At 37.8% G+C, this 23,195-nt stretch overlaps 3 protein-coding genes across 5 annotated transcripts; 1 reads left to right on the top strand and 2 right to left on the bottom strand.

The window, feature by feature from the left end:
• Positions 1–3,792: 3,792 nt before the first annotated feature.
• On the top strand, positions 3,793–8,549 carry LOC137748265 (malate dehydrogenase [NADP], chloroplastic-like). The gene is made up of 14 exons (XM_068488392.1): positions 3,793–4,179; positions 4,279–4,375; positions 4,891–4,977; positions 5,529–5,613; positions 6,250–6,431; positions 6,536–6,606; positions 6,709–6,799; positions 6,904–6,978; positions 7,062–7,163; positions 7,250–7,372; positions 7,756–7,824; positions 7,908–7,976; positions 8,098–8,151; positions 8,241–8,549. Exons 1-14 carry the CDS (start codon positions 4,016–4,018, stop codon positions 8,292–8,294), a joined length of 1,323 nt encoding a protein of 440 aa, XP_068344493.1. The 5' UTR covers positions 3,793–4,015; the 3' UTR covers positions 8,295–8,549.
• A 225-nt stretch (positions 8,550–8,774) lies between these two features.
• On the bottom strand, positions 8,775–13,497 carry LOC137748263 (NAC domain-containing protein 78-like). Of its 3 annotated transcripts, none has more exons than XM_068488391.1 (6): positions 13,069–13,497; positions 12,666–12,943; positions 12,348–12,572; positions 9,806–10,393; positions 9,571–9,724; positions 8,775–9,431 (listed from the first exon to the last, which is right to left on the bottom strand). In XM_068488391.1, exons 1-6 carry the CDS (start codon positions 13,232–13,234, stop codon positions 9,019–9,021), a joined length of 1,824 nt encoding a protein of 607 aa, XP_068344492.1. In that variant the 5' UTR covers positions 13,235–13,497; the 3' UTR covers positions 8,775–9,018. The 3 variants fall into 3 exon arrangements, with proteins under 3 accessions (XP_068344492.1, XP_068344490.1, XP_068344491.1); XM_068488389.1 differs by having other exon boundaries at positions 12,348–12,575; positions 13,069–13,496; XM_068488390.1 differs by having other exon boundaries at positions 9,571–9,721; positions 12,348–12,575; positions 13,069–13,495.
• A 2,181-nt stretch (positions 13,498–15,678) lies between these two features.
• LOC137747254 (NAC domain containing protein 50-like) lies at positions 15,679–22,146 on the bottom strand. The gene is made up of 4 exons (XM_068487327.1): positions 21,669–22,146; positions 21,128–21,411; positions 19,786–20,766; positions 15,679–16,572 (listed from the first exon to the last, which is right to left on the bottom strand). Exons 1-4 carry the CDS (start codon positions 21,913–21,915, stop codon positions 15,931–15,933), a joined length of 2,154 nt encoding a protein of 717 aa, XP_068343428.1. The 5' UTR covers positions 21,916–22,146; the 3' UTR covers positions 15,679–15,930.
• Positions 22,147–23,195: the final 1,049 nt, after the last annotated feature.

Raw genomic sequence — 23,195 nt, forward strand, 5'->3', positions numbered from 1 at the left:
ATACAAATAGAGCCCAGATAGAATCTTATCTGATATAAAATATATATGGTTAATCTTGTCCAACTACAAGCGATCAAGCAGATGTAACTTGACAGAGTGGCTCCAACTTTAGGAGGTTTGGAAGAAGGGTAGTCATGTCTGACTCCAGGCAAAGAGCGAGGACAGGCTGATGAAGCGTCTTCCCAATTCCGACAAGGATTGGAAAAAGTAGACATTCGAGGCCTCTAGAACTTGGGAGTTTCCTGCAGGTGAGGATCTCCCCTCTATTCCCAATATTTTCAGTCCTCATAAATATTTTTTTCCTTTATTTAACATCCAGGACTTCGATCAAAACCTGAAAGTCAATAAGGTCTCAATTAAAGAAAATTAGTAGCTAGGGGCCGAATACTAAAATTTATATAGTTTTTTAGATTATTTACATATCAACCATATGTGGATTCTTCGTATTACTATTATTATTAGCCTTTTATGAAATGTGTGGAGCCTAAAATAATCCCAAAAATTCTAGAAGCGACACGTGAACTTTAGCTCAAGAAAGACAAGATTGCCTTTATTAAATGGGCAGGCTCCTCAGATACTCACACACGCAGCACCTTTGAAGGTCTATGCAGCTGAATAGGACTGCCCATCTCACCCGCCCTTGGCAAGGAAAAGTCAAAAGAGATAAGGATTAATTACCCAAATCCTATCTTTAATACATTACCAATTGAAGATTCACTCCATTCAAGTAAGTAATCCCTATTTAAATCAATTAAGGATTTTTACTCCATTATCTCTCTATATATTATTTCCTATTTAATATCTTGAAAATATTCTCTCCATACACATTGGCCAGCCAATAGGATGCCGCCATGTGTAGGGTAAAAACCCTACACCATGGCCAGCCCTCTCCCCCTATATATATATCTCTAACTCTGCCAAATTTCGGTAAGCTTTTGCGACCCTAAAAAGTTCTAAACACTTACTCTTTTTAGATAAACTAACTTAGGCATCGGAGATCCATTGGCCTAACCCCTCATCTCGTGGGTGCGTGAGGCTTAGGTTTTTGATCAAAGATATTGATTATTTGGCATGTGCATGTTCGTCAAAGAAAGAACGGCAGAAATTTGCATCGACAAAATGCATGGCTTTAGAACATCTAATTTAAAACTTTATGGTGATATATTGTCTTCATGCAGCGTGGGATGTTGAAAACACAAGCTACACAAGTAGTGGTGGTACTAAAAGACAAACAGATAGAGAGAGACCTCTTTGGGTTTATGCACCCTTTCTCTTTTCTTTTGGGTCCAATTTCTCCACTTTGTTTACGTTCATGAAATTCTGACCGCAGACTAAATTAGCGATGCAATGCTACTGTAGTAGCCACATTACGAGTTGATGCCAAAATCTTGGACTTTGGTTGTTTGAATGCTACTGCAAAATTGATGTTCTCTTTTGTGTCATTTTTATTGAATTCCAATTGGAAGGTTAAAACGAAAATTACTAAAGCAAATACTAGTATTCAACTTCTGATGTCCCAAAGAAGCTGAGGTTCTGTTTGTTAATATTTTACAAAGCAATATTTCGTTTTCAACAATAGAAAAATGTGTTCGGCAGACTGATTTGATAAATAAACTCAGAAAACAATATTTAGTCTAAGTTTTGTAGAACATCAAATTGATGTTTCCTCTATTTTTTTCAAAATAAAAGAAAATAAAAGATATATTATAAAATGAAGTCGGACTTTTAATTAGAAATAAAAGCATATATGCCACCACTATTGTCACCAATGTCTCCACCGCCACCACCACCACCATATTCTCCATCGTCTCACCATGATCGCCACTATAGCCACCATCTTTGACACCACCACCTCCCACCACCATATCCGCTACTGCCACCATCCTCGCCATCATGACCGCCACCACCACCTCCATCATCTTACCATCGCCACAACCGACATTAACTCCACTGTCTCACCATAACTGCTGCCGCCACCATCACCACCATCACTAACCCCACTAACACCACCAACATATTATCCACTATCATCACCTCTGCCACCATGGTCATCACCGCCTCCATCGTCTCACTGTTGTGGCCACACCAGTGCCACCATCACTACCATATCGCACCACCATTGCCACCGCCACCATCACAACATTCTCCATCCTTCTACCATCACCACGGCCACCACCACCTCCACCATCTTCAACACCATCATCCCTACCTCTCAACCACCATTTTCACAGTCATCCCTTATAACCAATGTTAACACGACCATTCTCTACCACCATCACATTAACCTCCACCAACACCACCATCACTCCCTTCACCATTGCCCTCTACCCCGCTATTGTCATCACCTATATCTCACCACTACTAAGTACTAACACATTTCTTGTCACCACTGTTATCACTACTCCAACCTACCAATACCACTCTCGTCTCAACCACTATCCTTACCACCACCGCTACCATTACTGCGAAACACAAATCTATTTTGTATTTTTTGACATTTGATACTAAACGTTTTTTCAATGTTTTTACTCTAATATCATAATCGAACTAAACTACCAAATGTGTTCTCAAATCACAAAAATGCAAAATCATATTTGTCGTTCATGTTTTACAAAATAGTTTCTCAAAAATCATTTTGTGAAACGTTTCCACACGGACCCTAGTGATCTGTAACATATTGGTTTCATGCAAAACATGGTGGGTATTAGCAACCTAAACCTCCAGATCATCGAACTTTTGATATCCTTCACCGGTGAAACAAGATGCTAAAGTGGTGGTTTATCTCCCTAGAAGTAGAGGTTGATTAAAGCATGAAAATGTTTGTAAGACCTTAGCGTTTAGCCCAAACTAATCCATATTTCAATCCCAGAACTTCTGCTTCAATCACAGAAGTAATAGCAAACGAAATGGCTCTAGCGATTTTTGCTATTCAATTTGAGTTGAATAATAATACCAGCTGCAGATTGTCCTAAGTTGTGAACACAACCATCAAAATTTCATGGAAGTAAGTACACGTGACTCTTTGGCTACGTTCGGTATGCATGAAGAGAGTTGGTGAAGGGAGAGAGATTTTTGATTGTGATAAGAACATAGCTCAGTATACCAAATGTAATAATACAACTAGTTGAAAACGTAAAAAATATTTCAACCAATTGTATTATAATATTTAATACACTGGACACTTGTTCCCAAAACACTAAAATATTTCTGGTGAATAAAAGTGCTGTCTTTCACATATTTGGCAAATCCAGGCTTGAGAACTGATTATTAGCATTAATTGACATATTTTCATGACAAATATGGCAATTGAAAATGCCTATTATATCCCTAAACGCGATATTTCCGAACTACTTTCCCAATATTACGGAACACAAGAAAATAACTGCATTTTCCTTCCCCTAAGAAAAGACATGAAAAATCATTAACTCATAATTCCTATCCGCATACTAAATGCAACCTTTGAAAAAGGACTAGTGTACTTACAAGTATTTAGTACTAACACAATCTGAAGACCATTACAAATATCTAATCGTCAAAAGAAAATAGTAATAAATACTTTCTAGTATCACTAACGGAGGCTACTTTTTTCATTAGAAAAGTAAATCTGTCTTTGGAGAAGAGACACCAACGTATGGGATTCATTCGATTCGTATTTTCAACTTGGAAAAAGTAAATCTATCTTTATAGAATTTGATTCTTCTTCTTCTTCTTCTTCTCACATGACATGGCCGCCAAATTACGGAGATGCTCAATCTAAAGTGAAAAGGAACAGTGATTTTGTGTTGTGGATGAGGTAGTATTGACAAGTGTCATTTGCATGGCCTTGTACTGATATTTCAAAATCCAGCTTTTTCCAACCAACACTCTCTCTCTCTCTCCCTTCCTTCCTCTTCATCTCCCTCCCTCCAAACCAGTCTGTCTCTGTCTTCAAACACACCTTCTCTTTTGCAACTCCTTTTCCTATCTCTCTCTCTCTCTCTCTCTCTCTCTCTCTCTCTGCCACCACACCATCACCATGGCAGTAACTGAGCTATCAACACCTTCATACAGCAAGACCCGCCTTTTTCAGTCTTCCCAGCTCTCATCCTTATCGACCCATCTCCACTCTCACAGCCGTCTCACTTTTCGGCCCCTCCCTCACACTCGAAATTCCAGAATCTGTTGCTCTGTTGCACCCAAGTGAGCTTTAATTTCTTTACATTACTATATCTCCAACATTTTCTTTTCTGTTTTTTTGTTTTCTGGTGGTAGTAGTAGTCTTATTACTCGTAATTTCAGTCAAGTTCAAACTCCAGCTGCTCCAGAACAAACCCAAGACCCGAAGAGCAAGGCAGAGTGCTTCGGCGTGTTCTGCCTCACCTATGATCTCGTAGCTGTAAGCTTCCTTCTTTTTGTTATCTGGGTTTATACAGATTTTTCTATAGACTTCTGGGGTTTGTACCTTGTCTTAGTAGGCATAACTCTGGAGCTTGAGTAAGTTCTCATATGGTGTCTGTCAATTTTTCTAGTCGAGTTAGTCGCTCTAGTATACTTGGGACCTTCTCTGCCAATTACCAATCAGTAAAATTTTCTGTGTTTTGTTTTCTAGTTTTTACATAAGACTCATTTGTTATGCCTTGTAATCTATGTTTTACAATTTCTGTTGCATAAACAGTGAATCAGACAAAAACCGTCGATTTTGGTTTATGTTTTTCTGCTTGTTGTTAATGACTTTCTGCTGAAGATACATGCAGTTTTAAATGATCCAAACTCGATTTTGGTTTGTAATATGTGTGTGTGTGTGTAAGAGAGAGAGAGAGAGAGAGAGAGAGAGAGCATATCTGATTATTGACCTCCAGTTTATCTAATAATTATTTAAGTAGTGTATCTAACAATGTCCAAAATTCACAGGAAGAAGAGACAAAATCGTGGAAGAAATTAATTAATATTGCAGTCTCAGGTGCAGCTGGGATGATATCTAATCATCTACTCTTTAAAGTAAGTCTTTCTTGCATCCCAAACCTCTTGCACAATTTCCTTTTCTTTAATGGTGGCTTTGCTTTTTCGGAACTTATTGACTACCAATTACCTATTAAACTTGCATTTAAATATTTAATCCCTGTTAATACTTTCGAAACATTATATTTCTGTACCTGTAATTAGAAGTCATATTCCCGTTGGGTCTTGCAAACCATCCCTACATGTTATCTTAGTCTTAGACCACGATCTTTCCGATAGCCTGTAACAATCTGAACCATATCAGGTTAAACTGGAAAATAGAGCTTGTAAAGAGTGTAAAACAAGCCCTAGCATGTAGTACTCTCAACTGACAAGAAACTGGATTGTGCTTTCATTTGCTAAGCAGTCCTTTGGTTGTATCTCGATTCCATTACCGACTAGCATGTAGCCTTTACTTGTTATGCTAGTGTGTGTGAGCATTGAAGAGAAAAAAAGGTTCTGTCCCTCTCTAGTTTTTAGAATATAATCGCTTTTTCACTATTGCAGTTAACTTATTTTCAATATTTTCAACATGCTTTCTTATTGTCCAGCTTGCGTCAGGCGAGGTTTTTGGGCCAGACCAACCTATTGCATTGAAACTATTGGGATCTGAAAGGTCCTTGCAAGCTCTTGAAGGTATCGTTCTGACATAGACACAGTAATAGATTTACATAAATGTGCAGTACAACCAGCATTTTTATATCGCCTACGCAAATAATAGTATTAGTAAACATAACTTTGCGACCCCTTATAGATTTCTGCCCGTAGTAGTTGTTATTCACACAAAGTAATCGCATTGTTGGCTTCCTAAGTATCTGATAAGTAGAAGGATTAAAGTTAAGTCGGTCCGCAAAATCTGAGATCTCCCTGTTTCTGAATACTTCTAAAGACCCTATGTTTAAAAGTGGAACTGAACAATGTCAATTGCGTCTTGTCTCACTTGAGGAAGAAGGTTCAGCATCCAGATATTGTCCTGTCTTTGGACTCAATACACTGCAGATTATATTTTATCACTGCCAGTGCCAGATACAAGGGTACCCCCTAGTTGAGGGGGTGCCAGTGTTTCTGCAGTGAGAAAGCTAATATCTACATTTAGCGATGTTAGAAAGGCAGTCAGCTAGAATTACAGTGGAAGAAAAGTTAATTAGTGAATGATGTATCTATTGGAGTTGCACAAGTTTTGAATTCAGTAAGTTAATGTGTTCACCAAAAGTGAACCCTTCTAAATTATGTATATATACGGCTATTGAAGAGGACAGTTTCTGCGTTCAGGAGTTGCTATGGAATTGGAGGATTCCCTATTTCCGTTGTTGCGGGAGGTGAGCATTGGCATTGATCCATATGAGGTTTTCCAAGATGCAGAATGGGCTCTTTTAATAGGAGCGAAGCCTCGAGGTCCTGGAATGGAAAGAGCAGGCTTGTTGGATCTGAATGGGCAGATTTTCGTCGAGCAGGTTCTGTTAGATTTTATATGATATCACACATGCCTCTTGTGCTTACACAGTAACACAAGTGGCTCGACAGTTTTTGATCCTATATGTTTTGTTTCAAAAACCAGGGAAAAGCTCTTAATGCTGTTGCATCACGTAATGTCAAAGTGATAGTAGTTGGAAACCCTTGTAACACAAAGTAAGTAATAGTCTTCCTCGTGTTTTCAATTGTTTGGGATGGAAGGATGCACAGGTAGCGGAGATATGCCCGTCACTGTTACTTATATTCTTCCTGATGTAGTGCACTCATCTGTTTGAAAAATGCTCCCAACATACCTGCAAAGAATTTTCATGCTTTGACACGGCTCGATGAAAATAGAGCAAAATGTCAGGTACATATATACCTCTCAAACATCAGTAAAATAGTTGATAATCGATACTAGGACATGATCAAAAGGAATAATGATTTAACATAGTTGGCTTATGATTTATTCAGCTAGCCCTCAAAGCAGGCGTCTTCTATGATAAAGTGTCAAACATGACCATCTGGGGAAACCACTCAACCACCCAGGTCATTTAATCATTCTTTTGTAAAAGCATGGATGATTTTCGCTAGCTTCTTGTTTTGAAGAAGAATTGTGGAATTCTTATCAGGTGCCAGACTTCTTAAATGCTAGAATTAATGGCTTGCCTGTCAAAGAGGTCATCAAGGATCACAAATGGTTAGAGGAAGAGTTTACCGAAAGTATCCAGAAGGTAAGACGGAACATATATATCTATAATTCGACAATGTCTCTAATACCATATCTGCTCCTCATTTTCAAATACTATCCAATTCGCAGAGAGGAGGGGTGCTTATAAAAAAATGGGGAAGATCGTCAGCTGCATCAACTGCCGTGTCAATTGCAGATGCCATGAAGTCTTTGGTTACTCCTACCCCTGAGGGCGATTGGTTTTCATCTGCAGTAAGTTCGTGTTTGTTTGATATGAATGCATGGTATGTAAGCCTGTATATACTGTCCGTTTCCTGTAAGAACCAGACCATCTTGAGAAGCCAAATGATCAGAACTCTACATACTTCATTTCTTTGGAGAAACAGATGACTTTGAAGCCCAAATCTCCGAGAAACAAAAGGAATTAAGTTGAATTTTCTTTCAGTTTCCCTCTATACTTTTGGTTGCCACAGAAAGTCTCTGCATATTATTGCACGCATATAAAATGCCCCAGATCGATATTAAACTACCCTTGAACATCATAAATGTGAATTTTCAATTATTCTGCGTTGCTTCGATGGCACAAAAGTTCGTGATGATTTGATCTTCGTGTCTTGTGTACCATCCCGTTGTAGGTTTACACAAATGGAAATCCCTACGGTATAGCAGAGGATTTAGTGTTCAGCATGCCATGCAGATCTAAAGTAAGTTTATACAAGAGATTTTCCTTTCCGAGTGTTTATGTTTGTGATATAGGCACTTCTAATAAGTTAGTCGCACTCTTCAGGGAGACGGCGACTATGAACTTGTGAAGGACATACAATTTGATGACTATCTTCGCAAGCGAATAACAAAGGTATGCATTGCTGACCGGATGCGGAAATTAGTCGTGTACTGTAAATACAGTTGAATGAACTAGTGTCGAATTCATAGTAGATTTGGACGAATTGTCTCGTTTGACGCCATTAATCTTTCAGAGCGAAGCTGAGTTACTAGCTGAGAAAAGATGCGTCGCTCACCTTACAGGGCAGGTACGTTTTTCATTCTTACACCATTTCTACCTTGTGTTGATACTTGATATCACCGGAGCATCTTAATCTCCATGTTCATTCCTTTCCAGGGTATCGCTGTGTGTGATTTACCGGAGGATACTATGCTACCTGGAGAGATGTAATCCCCGGCAGACAAATTCCACGTCGCGAGAACTTTTACGAAGAATACCAGACGGAGCAGATGAGGCAAATAATACAGCATTATTTATGTCGTAAGAGCATGAAGGGAGTAATGTATTAAGTCATTTGTTAAATTTTGAGGTTTTAATAAGTTTCAGCTCTGCAGCCTAGACCCTGAAAATTGAAGTCTAAATTTAGATGTGAGTTGCAATTAACTGTAAATCCAGAAATGATATAATGTTCTGGTTACCTCAAATCCTTTGCAATTCTTATTTCCTTGATCGGAAAAACGTGCATTATTTGTTACATACGACGTAACACTTCACTGCCACCGCCTTGAAATCAATTGGCGGTAGAAGTTGTCCAACTACTCATAAACCACACATAAGGCCTCTTTAACTTTCCGACATGAGAACATTTCGCAGTCTCTCAACCCTATATTATACTTTGTCAATGCTTCAACAAAAACGAAATAGTAACAGAAGAAATTACAATCAAATGAAAATTCAGTTTTACATTCATTCAGTATATAGTTATTCAAAATAGAACACGCACGTTCCGCAATCTTACGCAAACGGTTTGTATAAATAATTAGTTCAGCAGTCAGTGTACTGATTAACTAAAATATAGTCCTGCAAGAACATACTTCTTCCCCTAATCACTAAGGGAAGAAGCTCACTACAAGATCCTGAGATAGGCTCGAAGACCACCTTTAGTGTAGAAAAATCACCTGGTATAGATATAGCTCCCGATTTTTAAACTCATGGAAAGAAATAGGACCCAGAAAAACATAAACAAAAACCAGCCCCGCATCACCACACATCCCGTCTTTCCAGAGAGTGAGCCACCGACTGGCACCAGATTGCCAGAGTTTCCGTCATTCTGCGACAGCTGAACAGAAAAGACAAGGTTGACAACCCCATCCTTTCCAAAAGACCAGTCCATCCTGTTGTCGCTTGAAGTTATGTCTCTAATTCTAATCATGCCAGCAGTGACATGAACCGAACTGGAAGATGCTGCACCAGAGTTTAACCTACGCATTGCCTCTTTACCAGGGAACTCCGAAGCAAATGCAGGTGGAGCAGGTATGCTGCCCAACATCATGTGACTTGCCTTTTTGATGAAGGGGTAGTTACCATCTGCACCACGAAAATCGAGCACAAACCAGAAGGTGAGAAAAAGACGACCAGTGACAGCAACAGAAAGTTACTAATCTAAAGGATAAGTTATTAAACGGCGTATGATAGCACCTTTGATAGCTGAAATAAGATACTATACCTGACTCAAACTTGAACTCCGCCATTTTCTTTGACGAAGATGCATCATCAGTATCCACTGGTTGTACAAGATGTACGCCTCCCATTGGCTGTGGCTCTGGTTGTACATGTTCGCCTCCCATTGGTTGTGGCTCGGTCTCACCATTCACAAGCTGCTATACAACAGTTTATCAAATGAAAGATGCTACTTAAAATCCAGAAATACAAAAGGAAAATGAAACTTGAGAAGCTTGTACCTTCTGGTCAGCTGGAGCTTCGTCAGGAACATAGTTTTCAACCCCCATCATTCCACAAGAATCGAAATCAATATACTGAGAGATGTCATCAGTGGCATCAAAGTATGTAAGGTACTCATCAAGCATGTCAAAACCTGCAGTTGACTCGACTGGATTTGAAAGATCATTAGCTTCAAGGAATAGCCCATCACCAATTGGCGTATTCTCCGTAGCATTCAAACAGGGTTCATTAAGTGAGTAATTGACAACAGCTGGATTTGCATCATCGCTTGGTTCAAGAAAGCATTCATCCTTGACTGATTTTGCATCAGCCTCGTTGTGCTCTGGCAAGTCAACAAACTTTAGGTCCTCAGGACTTTGTGAGGTCATATATTCATTTTTTACTGGATTTCCAACCGTCTCATGATGCTCTGGGTAGTTAAAGAACATCTGGTCTCCACAGTATTCCGAAGTTTCCCCAGTGCCTATCACAGCCTTTGTATCATCTTCAACAAAGTCCCCAGAATGCTCAAAGTAGTGGCTCGTCTCCCCATAATAGAAGTTCGATGGAGGAGGTGCACTTTCAGATGGAATTCCTGTGTCAAGATTCTGGGAAAGAAAGATTTTATAAATAAAAAGTATATATAACTGTAGAATATCAAAACATGACTTAGAAGATCATGTGAAATACTACAAAGGTGAATCAAGACTAAACTGACAGAAAATGGAGGCCCCTGCCACATAATATATTTATATACCTAATCAATCTATATGCTACTATTTATGAAAACCCTATTGTCAACCAAAGATGGTGAACGTCAATTAAACCCTCTTTAAATTAAATAGTTGAGTAATATGTGCATAAATATAGTAATTTAATATAAAAAATTAGATCATATGCAAAGAATGTGTAAAATAGAACGTATAAGATCAAGATGATGAAGATGCCCACGAACAGATGGAAAAAGGTAGCAGAAGTTTTCATTTCTACTTCGCCGTCATATAAAGGTTCAGAAGTAAAGATTAATCATCTTGATATTTTCTATCATGCGTAATGCATTATTCTAGAACACAAAGATCTTTTCAATCTCTCAGCTACAGCATCAACTCAGTTCCTTTAGTTCGAAGATGCTTTTCATGGCACCGGCCGGGACCAAGAATACTTTGAAATTCATTACGTAATTCTACGAAGTGGTCCAAATTTCAATTTGTCCCTGTTGAGGATAAGATCTATGAACTCGTTAAGAGTATCAAGTGACAATAACAGACAAAAATTACAGCACTCGTTGAACTTACAATAAAGGGACATCTAATAGGTTGGAGGAGGTATCTTCAATAATTAACAAATCTCCAGGTCAGATTGCAACAATACGGGGTTGAGGTAGAGTGACGGAGCATCAGGGAGAGAGGGAGAGGGAGGGATGGGGAGACAACACGTAAATACCCAAAAAAATGTCCCTCTAAAACACACCATTTGGAACTCTTTGTCAACGAAGATCATCCAGATCCATTTTAAAAGGACACCAAGATTCTACCAACTTTTAGAAAATTGTAGTCCATAAAAAATTATAACACATCAAGGTACGGTGATTATTAAAGTAATATCAATGCAACATTAACTTGTAATACTGCATTTAAAGTTCATTCGATGGAATGTTCTGCTGTGAGTGAACATTCCATGTTTCAGTATTCTAGGTTAGACTGTTACACACATTGATGATGCTCTTTGAATGAATATATAAAATGCAATACATGATTTCACAACTACATAAGCCAAGTTCCACAGAGGAAAACTTTTTGTGACAGAAAAGGCAGGGTATTGCATTCCAGATAAATTTAAGAATGCAACTAAAATTTAAACAAAGTATGTAAGGCTGACAGCTACTGCAGATAGATAAACTCTCACCAAGTTTCAACCTTAATAAAGTTGAAAAAAGAAAAGATGAACAAAATTCTGATAAGAAAAAGAAGTTGGGAGTGCTAATGACGTAGTTGCTCTGAAGCTTATCCAGAACAACAAAAGAGCAGCATCATAATCAACAATAAGAAAAAAATCCTATTTGTGTAACTATAGCAGCCTTATTAGTTATTCTTCTGCATAAGGGGTGAAATCTAAATGTGATACGAACACATAATAAGATACTCTCATATTTGTAACATACTCCCATACTCTATACTGTTTCCTTTGATCTTAATATAATCATTTCTTTACCCCAAAAATAAAAATAAAATAAAAAAAACACCACTGAACACCTAAAGCAAAGGGGAATAACAACTTCATTTGCCAACATTGGGCTACCTATATATCCAAATCTACAACCAACGACCTTTCAACATAGTCATGTACAGCACAGCCAGATTCAAGTTAAATTCACCTGGCCTAAACTCCAATAACTGGACACAGTCAACATATCTACTTTTGACTTATCAAACACATCGGCAGGTTTCCCACAACTGCGACAGTTATCTTTATATTTAAGAAATTCTAGCCAAATCTACCCATCCCCATATCAGACAATTCGACTACAGGACTTGAAATGAAAAAACTGAATGAATTAAGAACCTGATCAAGGTCAAATGCTTCAACATAAGCCCCATCGTTGACACCAATTGCTTCAACATGTGGCTCCTCGCTAAGTACCACTACATTAGCAGCCGCCTCCTCACCAGGTACACCAGTCACGTCATCATCGTCCCATTCCTCCTCCATAACCGGTGCGCCATACTTCTCCCCATTCTTCGGTCCCGTGCCACTCTTCTGGAATATCCTACAAAGCACATACGGATCCTTCTGAACCCATCCGCCACAATAAACCCAACAATCAATCCCAATATCATAAAATGCCAACAGAACAATAGCAACGTCAACAAAAATCCAAACCTGTTGAATTCCAGCTTTCTCCAATTCCTCATTGGAAAGGCGATACTCATGCATAACCCAATTGGTTCTGGCACCGGTGGGGGCTCGCCCGCTATGAAAAACCAGCGTCTTCTTCATCCCAACATCCCGGGAATTATGTTTAACCGGACGGTCCTTACCCGTAGTCTTCCAGTACCCTTTTTCAGTAGCCCGATTCGTCCTGGACGAATTCCCATACTTCTTATCCAGAAAACTGAAAAAGTACCACTCCAAGTCCCTAGTCTTCAGCTTCGACTTGCCTAATAAACCGAAAACAATAACCCAACAAAAAAATTCACAAATGTAGCTAGAGTCCACCAAATGATACACGTGTATATGTACATATATATATATTTAAAGCATAAAAGGGGTTAAGATTTTTAACCAGGGAGGTCCCAAGGCTCAGTCTTGTAGATGTCGACGACCGAGATGGGGTCGAATCGGAAGTTCTTGCCGGAGACCTTGCGCTTCAGATAGTACCAGACTAGTTCTTCATCGGTTGGGTGGAATCGGAACCCAGGAGCGAGTGAATTCTCTTTGCCGCGAGCCATGGATTAATCAAATCCAGGAAGAAAAAGAACAAAAAAAAATGAAATGTTTTTGTTAGGGTTTCAAAACAGAATGGAATCGAAAGAACTGAGAAACGGGAATCGGGAATTGGGAATTAGGGTTAGATTAGGGATTGGATTGAATCGAAATCGGAGAGTTGATCGTTGGGGACGAAGGAGGAGAGTAGAGGAGCCATTGAGTCGGTGTGGGAAAGTGCGACCCGGTGCGTCGTTTTGGTAGATATATAGCGTCGTTAGTCCCGCAGGGAAGTTTTCCGCGAATATATGGAGGTGATTTGTTTTGGGTCACAGGCCGGTCAATTTATGTCTCTGCTACCGGCATCGCAAGGTAACTGATGTGGCAGGCTGCAGAGGTCCCACGTGGCGTGGGTGTTGAATCGATACGGGGCTGATGTAACTGCATCCGTCAACTTACTTGGGGAACACTATAACCGGTGACGTACATTATATAAGATAAATGTATAGGAAATTAAAAACCCCGCGTATAAACATTTTTGCTTCATTTCACCCATAAAGATCATCTCCAACACTTGAATTAAAATCTAAAAATTTTTGTCTAGAAATAACTTTTTTGCTACAACTCTTCTGAATTAAAATTTTAGCCACAGATTATTAAAAAATGAATTTAGGCTTTTTTTTTTTTCCTTAAAGTAACTTTTTTAAAAGAAAAAAATTTGTAGACTATCCTAATTTAATTTTATCAACATTTTAACCTAAAAATATTTAGATTCTGACAAATATTGAAAAATCACTAATCGATACCATGAAACTCGTGAAACACTTTAAAAGAATATGAAACACATAAAAGATTTTTTTTTTTAATTACTTTAGCCGTTATATTTAAATTTGGATCGTTAGATTTTTACCGTTAGATTCCATCAAATTATATTTTAACCGTTGGACTCAATAAATTTATAAATATAAAACTAAAAAAGATTTTTACCGTTAGATTCCATCAAATTATATTTTAACCGTTGGACTCAATAAATTTATAAATATAAAACTAAAAAAAAATATACATATATGGTGGGCTAGCCCCACTAATCCAGAGGGAATTCTGGACTAAATTTAGCTCATAAATGAGTTTTGAATTTTACTCCAAATATTCTTTTTTTTTTTTTTTTTATCTTTCCAAAGGTTGGAGTAGGTTTTAGGGGCTCAATTGTTGATGAAAGCCTAAATAAAATAGATAAATATGTAGAGAAGGTTGAGAGTGGTAATCTTTGTAACTGGCAGACCGAAAAATTTGAGTAAAAAAATGGAAAAACTAGAGGGCATGGAAGACTTATAAGGTGTAAATAGAGTTGAAAGTATGATATCGAAAGTAAATTATTAAAAAATTGATTAGGGGTGGAAAAGAAATAGAGGTGGATTGTGTGCCCTCCCATTTTCATATTCTTCTCATACCCTCATGTTTGTGTGATCACGGTTAAGCCATGTCAACATTTTATATTCCTATTACTTTTTGTTTTATTATTTCTATAAAAAAATTAATATAAAATGTTAACGTAGCTTAACCGTGACCACACATCACAGGAGGGCAATGAAAGAGTATGGAAATAGGAGGGCAGACAATCCACCTCCAAAAGAAATACCCATGTTTCTGGGGGTAAATGGGAGAAATAATCTAGCTCTTCAAAAGAAATCTTTGAACTACTTTAACGTCCACAAAGAATAATTCAAACTTAGGTGCAAAATGATGGCGCTCTGCTTTAGTCAATTTGGTTGCTAGCAAGTGGAGGATTGCCATAACGAATATGGTCTACCTCTTCAACCCTCCCCCTCTCCCCTCTTTCTTGTTTAAAGTAATAATATCGTTTGTAAAAAAATAATTTCTCAATAGCAAGTAATACATATACTAATTGAAAAAAAAATTAATTATAAATATACCAAGATAAATTATAAAACAATCTTGAGGATAAATTTACAAATTTCGTACATACCAATTTTAAAATATATGTTGAGTTAGTTTTGTACAATTTTATACATAATAATTTCTCAAATTCATTCAATTAACTCATTTTATGTGTGACGTTTGGGATCAAATTTTCAAATGCATCACATATTATTTGCGATGTTCCACACCTATCGTGTGTGGTCGAGTTTCTAACATTACATATATATACCGGCCTCAACCTCTACCTCCATCACTAAACACAACAAATGTTTCATAAAATAATTAAGAGGATGGTAGGTTGAAGTTAAAATGGAAATTGAGTTCTCTTCGGATCTTAGTGTTCAGAGCTTATGGACTAAAAAATCCGAGTCCTTGGTTTGTGTAAAAGAGAGATCAGAGCCCTTGATTCCCAATCGAAACCGAGGCAACAGCTCAGTAATCCTCCGGGAATTGTAGCTCCAACTTCCAGCATTCAACAAACCACTGTCTAGGGCTCTAAGCAATTGGCTTGGTTATCTAACAAAGGCAATAAGCTCGAAATTTATGATAATTAGGGTCTAAAACTGCCGATCCATACAGGATACAACATAGTTCAGCTTGCTACCGGTACAAGCAGCTTGCTTCACGGGTACAACATCGTTCGATTAACAACAGAGACAGCTCCTCTTCGTCTAACAAAGAAAACATACTCACTGTAGATAGTCCGACAAGGCCCATACGGGGCCGATAACTCATACAACCAACACGGGGGAGTACGTACGACTACGAATCACTAGCCGACTCAGACCTTCCTCTTCAAATCCTCGTTCTCCTTGTTTAGGAGATCAATTCGGGCTTGAAGAATGTTGATCATGGCTTGGGCACTCATCATTTCAAACTTCAAGGTCTCCCTCTCGATTGAGATTTTGTGGATTTCAGTTTGCAAAGTCTCTATGTATTTCAAGCAGCTGGTAGGCACAGATGATTCCATCAAAGCAGCATTAAGTTCAGGAGGAGGTGCTGGGGTGGTATCTTTGGGTTCAAGGGATTCCAACAGCTGATACTCCACCAGTGCAGACAGAAAATTTCTGGTAGTCGTTGTCATCGATGCCTCAGTTGACGCTGTTGTTGTTGTAGACGAGCAAGGGTCATGTGTCATCCCACTTGAAATCTCAGAAGCATTTGAATGGTTAGAATTTGACTCGTTATGCCGCCTTCTTTTATACTGGCGTAGTTGCCCAGGTTGTCGATTAAACAAAGTTAGCAGGGGTTGTGCATCATCTGGACCTGGTGACGGATAGTCATCCAATCTCTCTTCTCTATTAACCACACATGTCATAGGATAATCATCCGTTCTCTCTGTCTTGCACGGTGGTAAAACAGTTTGATTCTCTGTTGGAAGTTCAGGAACAACAACAATAGCCTTGCTGATTGCCTGTGTATCCTGAAATGAGCAACCAAGAAGGGGAAGCAAATATTGGACGTAAGGAAAATTGAAAATACAAAGAAAAATGCAAGGAGCTACAACAGGCAATCTTACGTATCGAATATCATGAACAAAGAACAATACTAATGGGAATATCGCTAACAGGTCAGGTTGGTTGTACACCATATCATGGTATCAACTTTGATTGTTCATGGTAGCATGTCACTGTCTACTTCTTTTAGTGTATAATAAACATTGCAACAATGATAATAGACATGCGGTTGATATTATGCATTCAAAACGTTGCAACAATGATAATAACCTGCAAATCTAAATCTAAATTTCACTTTGACTAAAAAAAAAAAAAAAAAAAAAAAAAAAAAAAAAAAATCTAAATTTCACAACCATGGATAATTTCAGCATATGTTTAGAATTAAAACCTAGAGTACGAAAATAAGAAATTGAGGTATTTATAATGATTCATGAGTCAAGAAATACAGTTACAATCCCCAACACAAGACGATGCCACAGCCTACTCTAATAAGAGAACAACTTTTTCAGCAATTATATGGTCAGGTAGTTTGGTACCATGAAAGGCATATGCGTCTTTCATTTCAGTTTTCTTTTTAATCCATGGTTTTAGTATACAGCAAGGTCAAAAAGAAGGTGTCGGCGCCAGAAAGAAGCACTACGAACAAGTAGCTGTTTTAATTCCAAATTTATGTATCTTGGTTTCATTTTAGCTAGAGTCTAAAGAGGGACTGGATTATTCCAAGGATGGGATTTCTATGTATGGCAGATTACAAATATGTGGCAGGCCAACAGACTATGCAATAAACAAAACTCAAAGCACATTTAACCATCATGTGGTAAAGTCTACCTTTTAGTAATTTACTTTCTTTTTAAGCAGTTCTATCTATTATTTTTATCTAACAACATAACTCTTGTATGTAACAACTATCAATCAATATAACTCTTGTATGTAACAACTATCAATTAATACTAGCAAAACAGCCATACCAATTCCCAAACATAAATTGTTCGTGGTGGATAATGGCGAAACTTTCATTAGAAGACTGAGAACCATGTCATTCGTTCAAATTACTATCTGGATTCTGGAGTTTAATCAAATCCTGATGTTCCTACTCATTAAAAGGGGCTAATACCAACCATTACAATCTGCTTTTAAACTCCAGAAGGATCTATAAATTAACCTGAACAAAGCCTATAGCTCTGCAAATCTCCGTAATTAAAAGAAAAGGAGAGCACAAAGAATGGAAACACTGAAACTTTAGTCATCATGACTTGCCCACTTCAGTTACATAACTTTTCTGTAGAGTTTTGGTATTATCCAGATTCCAGGCTTTTATTCAGGTCTAGCCCACCCCTGGTTTAACCATTTTTCTTATACAAAACACAACCTCTTTTCTTGGGGAAAACAGAAAAACATAGAATGGCAAGTCGCAAATATATATATATATATATAAAGAGGGTGAGAAAGGGAGAGAGCCAGTTGAACTAGTATAACAGTGACCTAAATAAGCATCTACTATTCATAAGTTGACTTTGGTATTAACTAGAATAATTGTTTGACATAACAAGAAAATCTTAGGGACTGCAAAACTTGAATGTTTACTGTTTAACCTTCTTAGGAATGAAGAACGTAAATTGTTGTGCAAAAGCCTCATAATCCCCCACTTTTGCTAAAAGGTCATTAACAAACATATCATGACAACCAACAAAATCCACTTTAGTCACATTTGAACCTAAATCATCGTTCACATTTGGATGCTTCAAGACTTCTCCTTCTCCACCTGGTCTTTCAAACAATTCCAACTTGCTACAGTCTATGTCACTATAATCGTTCCTTATCACCTTAAGCAAGAAATGTTGTCTACTTTCTTCTAAAACCTCATCTCAAACTTAAAACAATTGAACCTTCCAATTGTGCAGATGCTCCTCTACAGACCAAGCAACATCATTGCTCTATACCCCTAACTCTCATAAAATCCAACAAAATAAAAAGGTAGTTAGCTTCTTTCTCAAGGTTCCTTATCATGGCTTATCAAAACCTTTGAGAAAAAAGGTACTTCATGTGGGGCTTTTTGTTGAGAATGAGTCCCACACTGATAGGAGGAGGGACCTTGCATGGTCTTATAAGAGGTTGGGCTACTCCCCATATTGCCAATTGGTTTTATAGTGGAACCTCAACTTTCTTCAGCCTTATCACGTGAGCCACTGATCTACTACAAACTTGAAAATGGAAAAAGGTCCTTTATCACATAAGCCATTGATATTGACTATTCCACCGTCTGATATCTATTTCTTGAGGCAATTTATGCATATATCATCCTATGTAACCTCAAGGGACCTCAAGGGACTCGACCACATTCTCTATGTATCCCAAGAGACACCAATTTTAGGCCACAGGCTTATAGAACAGAATAATTCACCACGTCACATCATATCTGAAGCACAACTCATTTATAGACGAGAGGAAAAATGTCAAGGTCAAACAGTTTAAAACAGTGCAGGATTATTAGACCGTCCAGTATAGAAAACCCCTATTGCATAATTGTAAGACGTTCTCAGAAACAACATGGTCTAATGCAAAACCAAGGAAAAAGAAGACTCGCCATCCTTCCGAAAGTACCTTGTCAGAATAATTATAATCTCATCCAGCAGTCAATCCAGGCCTCCTTCCACGTAGGGAAGCCTCCTTAAAATGTCTTTTAAACATTGATTTCAACAATTATGTAATACTTTTAATATGATAATGCACTTATAATATGATAATGCACAGATGATAGAGATACAGAAAGCCATTATCCAAAATATATGAGTCACTATTTTGTGCAGACCTCTTCAAAGAACGAAAGAGTGAGAAAAAAAAAAAAGGTTTGAATTAGAAAATCCCAACCCACCAGAAGATTGAAAAGTTATGTTGGTAATCAGTGAATTCAGCCCACAAAGAAAAACAATGAAACTCACATGTCCAAGAATACAGTATACATGCTTGCCATTGGTGCATATTTGGTACTGGATGTTATACAAGGAAACAATCCTTACTATATTATTTCTCAATATTATTTTCTGATATTAACTAATAACAAAGTGGGGAAAACCATTATTTACATTATGGATGAGCAAATTCAGCCTATACAATAATACAGAACAAAATTTTATGTGAATAGACTTGAGAATAAAGAGAAATAAACTGAAAGCACAAACCTGCTCAATATTATTTTCTGCAGTGGGCGCACTGTGACCATTTCCTGCAGTACCAGTTTCATGACAGTTACCTTCATTAGTAGTTCCATTGTCATCTACTACAATTATAGTTCCATGACCAATTCCTTCAACAACATTTCCTTTGACAGAAATGCCATGACCATTTCCTTTGACAGAAGTGCCCTGACCATTTCCTTCGACAGAAGTGACGTGACCATTTACTTCGACAGAAGTGACGTGACCACTTCCTTCGACAGAAGTGACGTGACCACTTCCTTCAACAGAAGCAACGTGACCATATCTTTTGACAGATGTGCCGTGACCATTTCCTTCAGTACCGTGACCAGTTCCTTTGACAGAAGTTCCATGATCAATTCCTTCCATGGAAATTCCATGACCATTTCGTTCGACAGAAGTTCCATGACCATTTTCTCCATTATATGCAGCTTGGCCATTGCCTCCAATATATGCAGCATGCCCATTTCCTCCGATGTATCCAGCATGCCCATTTCCTCCGATGTATCCAGCATGCCCATTTCCTCCGATGTATGTAGCATGTCCGTTTCCTTTAATGTATGCAGCATGTCCATTTTGTTCACCACGAGCAGCATGTACCTTTTGCTCACTATGAGCAGCATAATCATTTTGTTCACTACGAGCAGCATGTACCTTTTGCTCACTACGAGCAGCATAATCATTTTGTTCACTACGAGCAGCATGTACCTTTTGCTCACTACGAGCAGCATGTACCTTTTGCTCACTACGAGCAGCATAATCATTTTGTTCACTACATGCGGCATGACCATTTCCTACCACAAATGCATCACGACTAACTACAGCTACACTCCGGGTCTCTTGTCCAGGAACCAAAGTTAACTTGTCATCATCGTCCCACTCCTCCTCAACAAAAGGCGCATACCGATGCCCATTTGGTGGACCTATATTGCTTTTGTGAAATACTCGACATAGGACAAATGCATCCTTCAGCCCCCAGAGCAAAAGGGAAACAAAAAAAATACTAAATCAGTCTCCAGATGATTGCAATACCCAATGCTAAAAAAAAAAAAAAAAAAAAAAAAAAAATTACTAGTTCGATGCTTTAGTAAAATTTAGATAAGGATATCAGTATTTCACATTATCGTAACACACTATAACCAAGTTAAGAAGTTCATTAAAATCAACTATTCAGCTCAAATGCAAAAACTTTCTGCAATCATCAAACCAAAATATAGCATAAGTGCAAAACCAGCATTTCTCTCATTTCCGAGCGATTCAGCTCATTAAACCAAACAATTTCTTATAGCACATAAAAGCATTAACGAAAAACAGGCCAAAACCTCACCTGAATGGCACCGAGCCCAGCCTTCTCGAAAACTTCATCAACAAGTCTGTACTCATGCATAACCCAATTGGTCCTTTTCCCATCTGGAGCTCGGCCGCTATGGAACACCAAGGTTTTCTTCATCCCCACGTTGATATCATTGTGCTTGACGGCCCGGTCATTTCCGGTGGCCTTCCAGTACCCTTGGTTGGTAGCCCTATTCATCCTTGCCCCATTTCCATACTTCCTATCCAATGCACTGAAAAAATAGTACTCCTGGTCTCTGCTCTTCAAGCTCGACTTGTCTAAAAAAAACCCATTTAAAATTAGACAAAATTACACCCCCTAATCTAAAAAAAAAAAAACTCCCAAAAGGGCACAAAAGTATCCAGTGTTGTCTCAGCCGAAAAATCAGGCACAAAGATAATAAGGCGATTTACCTTATAAAACACGAACATTAAGAAAAAAGAACAATAAAAATACAAAATTTTTCACAAAAATTAAGAAACCCAGCCACGAAAAATGAAGAAAAATCAATAAAATCGGAGATGTGGGTATTTACCAGCGAGGTCCCAGGGTTCGCTCTTGTAGATGTCGACCTCGGAGATCGCGTTAAACTTAAAGGGTTTGCGACAGACCTTGCGCTTGAGGTAGTAAATGACGAGTTCTTCGTCTGTTGGGTGGAACCTGAAGCCGGGAGCGAGGGCAGTCGGCGCAGGTGCCGGCGTCGGCGGGTCTATGGGGGTGGCTACGGCGATGACGGCGGCGGCGGCTGATGGTATTATCTGAAGGTCAGCTTCGCGACCCATGAGTCCGAGAAGCTGAGAGATTGGAGAGATTGGGGGTTTTGATGGGGAGGCTTCTTCTGGAGATTTGGTGGAGGCAAAAGCAAGCGATAGGGGTTTGATTGGTGGTGAAGAAATGATGGGAATGCCTTAGTTTACAAGAAACTGTTTTGTTTTTGGATTTAATTTTTATTATGATCTGCTGTTGTTGGTGTTGGAGTTGTTCCTTTTATTTGTGTCATGGCTTTCGGCTTTGGGTGGAGTGAGAAAACGAGAGAGAGAAAAATGAAGCCTACTTAATACCACAAGTACCGCAGGTTGGAAATATCAAGTAAAATTAAATTTTTTCTTTAATAAACGATATTATTTACAGATCGTATTAATAATGTGATTTAAATTCATTTTTTATGTTAATCGAATCTAAGACTTCTCACTTACAAGTAAAGAGGAATATAACACTAAACTATAGTACTAAGTAGTAAGAGTGAGAATAAGAGTAATGGGTTACGGTTAGAATGATTCAATTTTCTCAAGAGTGTAATGAATCAATGATAACAAACAAATTCATATGAGTAGGAGGCTAGTGAGATTTGAAAGAAAAAGAAAGATATTATTGTTTAGAAATCAATGTAATAGTGGAAATTAGCATGTACTAGTATTCGTTATGTTACGTTAATAATAGAGTTTTATGTCATTACAATAAGATAATAATTACAAGTAGTCATTTTAAATTATCATGTGAGATAGTAATTATAGCTAATTTTCGCGCATTTATTAGGCCGTATTCTTAAGTCTCCGATACACTGAAGAATCTCTCTGTAAATTCAGAGTCGCAACAAATTTAGCGATAATTCATTTTCATATCTATATGGATGCTAAATAAATATTTATCTATATATGAAATTTATATGGATGCTAAATAAATATTTGTCTATAATTTTTTTTTGGCAAACGATAGATTTTGTTACATTAAATGTTAGAATTAACCACCAACGAGGTTTAAACTCATGTCGTCTTGCAAGAACTTAACACATTTCCACCACTATAGTAAAATGCCACTGGCTTCTATATATGAAATTTGAATAATATAATTGATTTTAAAATTCTAATAGTAAAAGTTTTAAAAAAAATTGTACTGTATTTTAAATTGACAATTTCTATGAGAGAGGATCCTTACCGGATTCTTTTTGTGGGGATTCCAGGGATCCTCTAATCACATATATTCATTGTACATCATGCGATCAGTTTTTTTCAGATAGTTTTTATATGCAATTTTAAATAAAAAATTTACAATAATTTTGACC

The sequence above is a fragment of the Pyrus communis genome, chromosome 10, assembly GCF_963583255.1.
Source record: "Pyrus communis chromosome 10, drPyrComm1.1, whole genome shotgun sequence".
Lineage (NCBI taxonomy): Eukaryota > Viridiplantae > Streptophyta > Magnoliopsida > Rosales > Rosaceae > Pyrus > Pyrus communis.

Bases quoted from the DNA above. Each gene is read 5' to 3' on its own strand.
- LOC137748265 (XM_068488392.1), top strand. From the start codon at position 4,016: ATGGCAGTAACTGAGCTATCAACACCTTCATACAGCAAGACCCGCCTT. The intron at 4,978-5,528 runs GTAAGTCTTTCT...CTTATTGTCCAG, and splicing joins CTAATCATCTACTCTTTAAA to CTTGCGTCAGGCGAGGTTTT. The intron at 7,977-8,097 runs GTATGCATTGCT...TTAATCTTTCAG, and splicing joins TTCGCAAGCGAATAACAAAG to AGCGAAGCTGAGTTACTAGC.
- LOC137747254 (XM_068487327.1), bottom strand. From the start codon at position 21,915: ATGGGTCGCGAAGCTGACCTTCAGATAATACCATCAGCCGCCGCCGCC. The intron at 21,412-21,668 runs GTAAATACCCAC...GGTTTTTTTTAG, and splicing joins CGAACCCTGGGACCTCGCTG to ACAAGTCGAGCTTGAAGAGC. The intron at 16,573-19,785 runs GTTTGTGCTTTC...TGCTCATTTCAG, and splicing joins CAGAAAATAATATTGAGCAG to GATACACAGGCAATCAGCAA.
- LOC137748263 (XM_068488389.1), bottom strand. From the start codon at position 13,234: ATGGCTCGCGGCAAAGAGAATTCACTCGCTCCTGGGTTCCGATTCCAC. The intron at 10,394-12,347 runs GTTCTTAATTCA...TTTCTTTCCCAG, and splicing joins AAGCATTTGACCTTGATCAG to AATCTTGACACAGGAATTCC. The intron at 9,432-9,570 runs GTATAGTATCTT...TTCGTGGTGCAG, and splicing joins GGAGTTCAAGTTTGAGTCAG to ATGGTAACTACCCCTTCATC.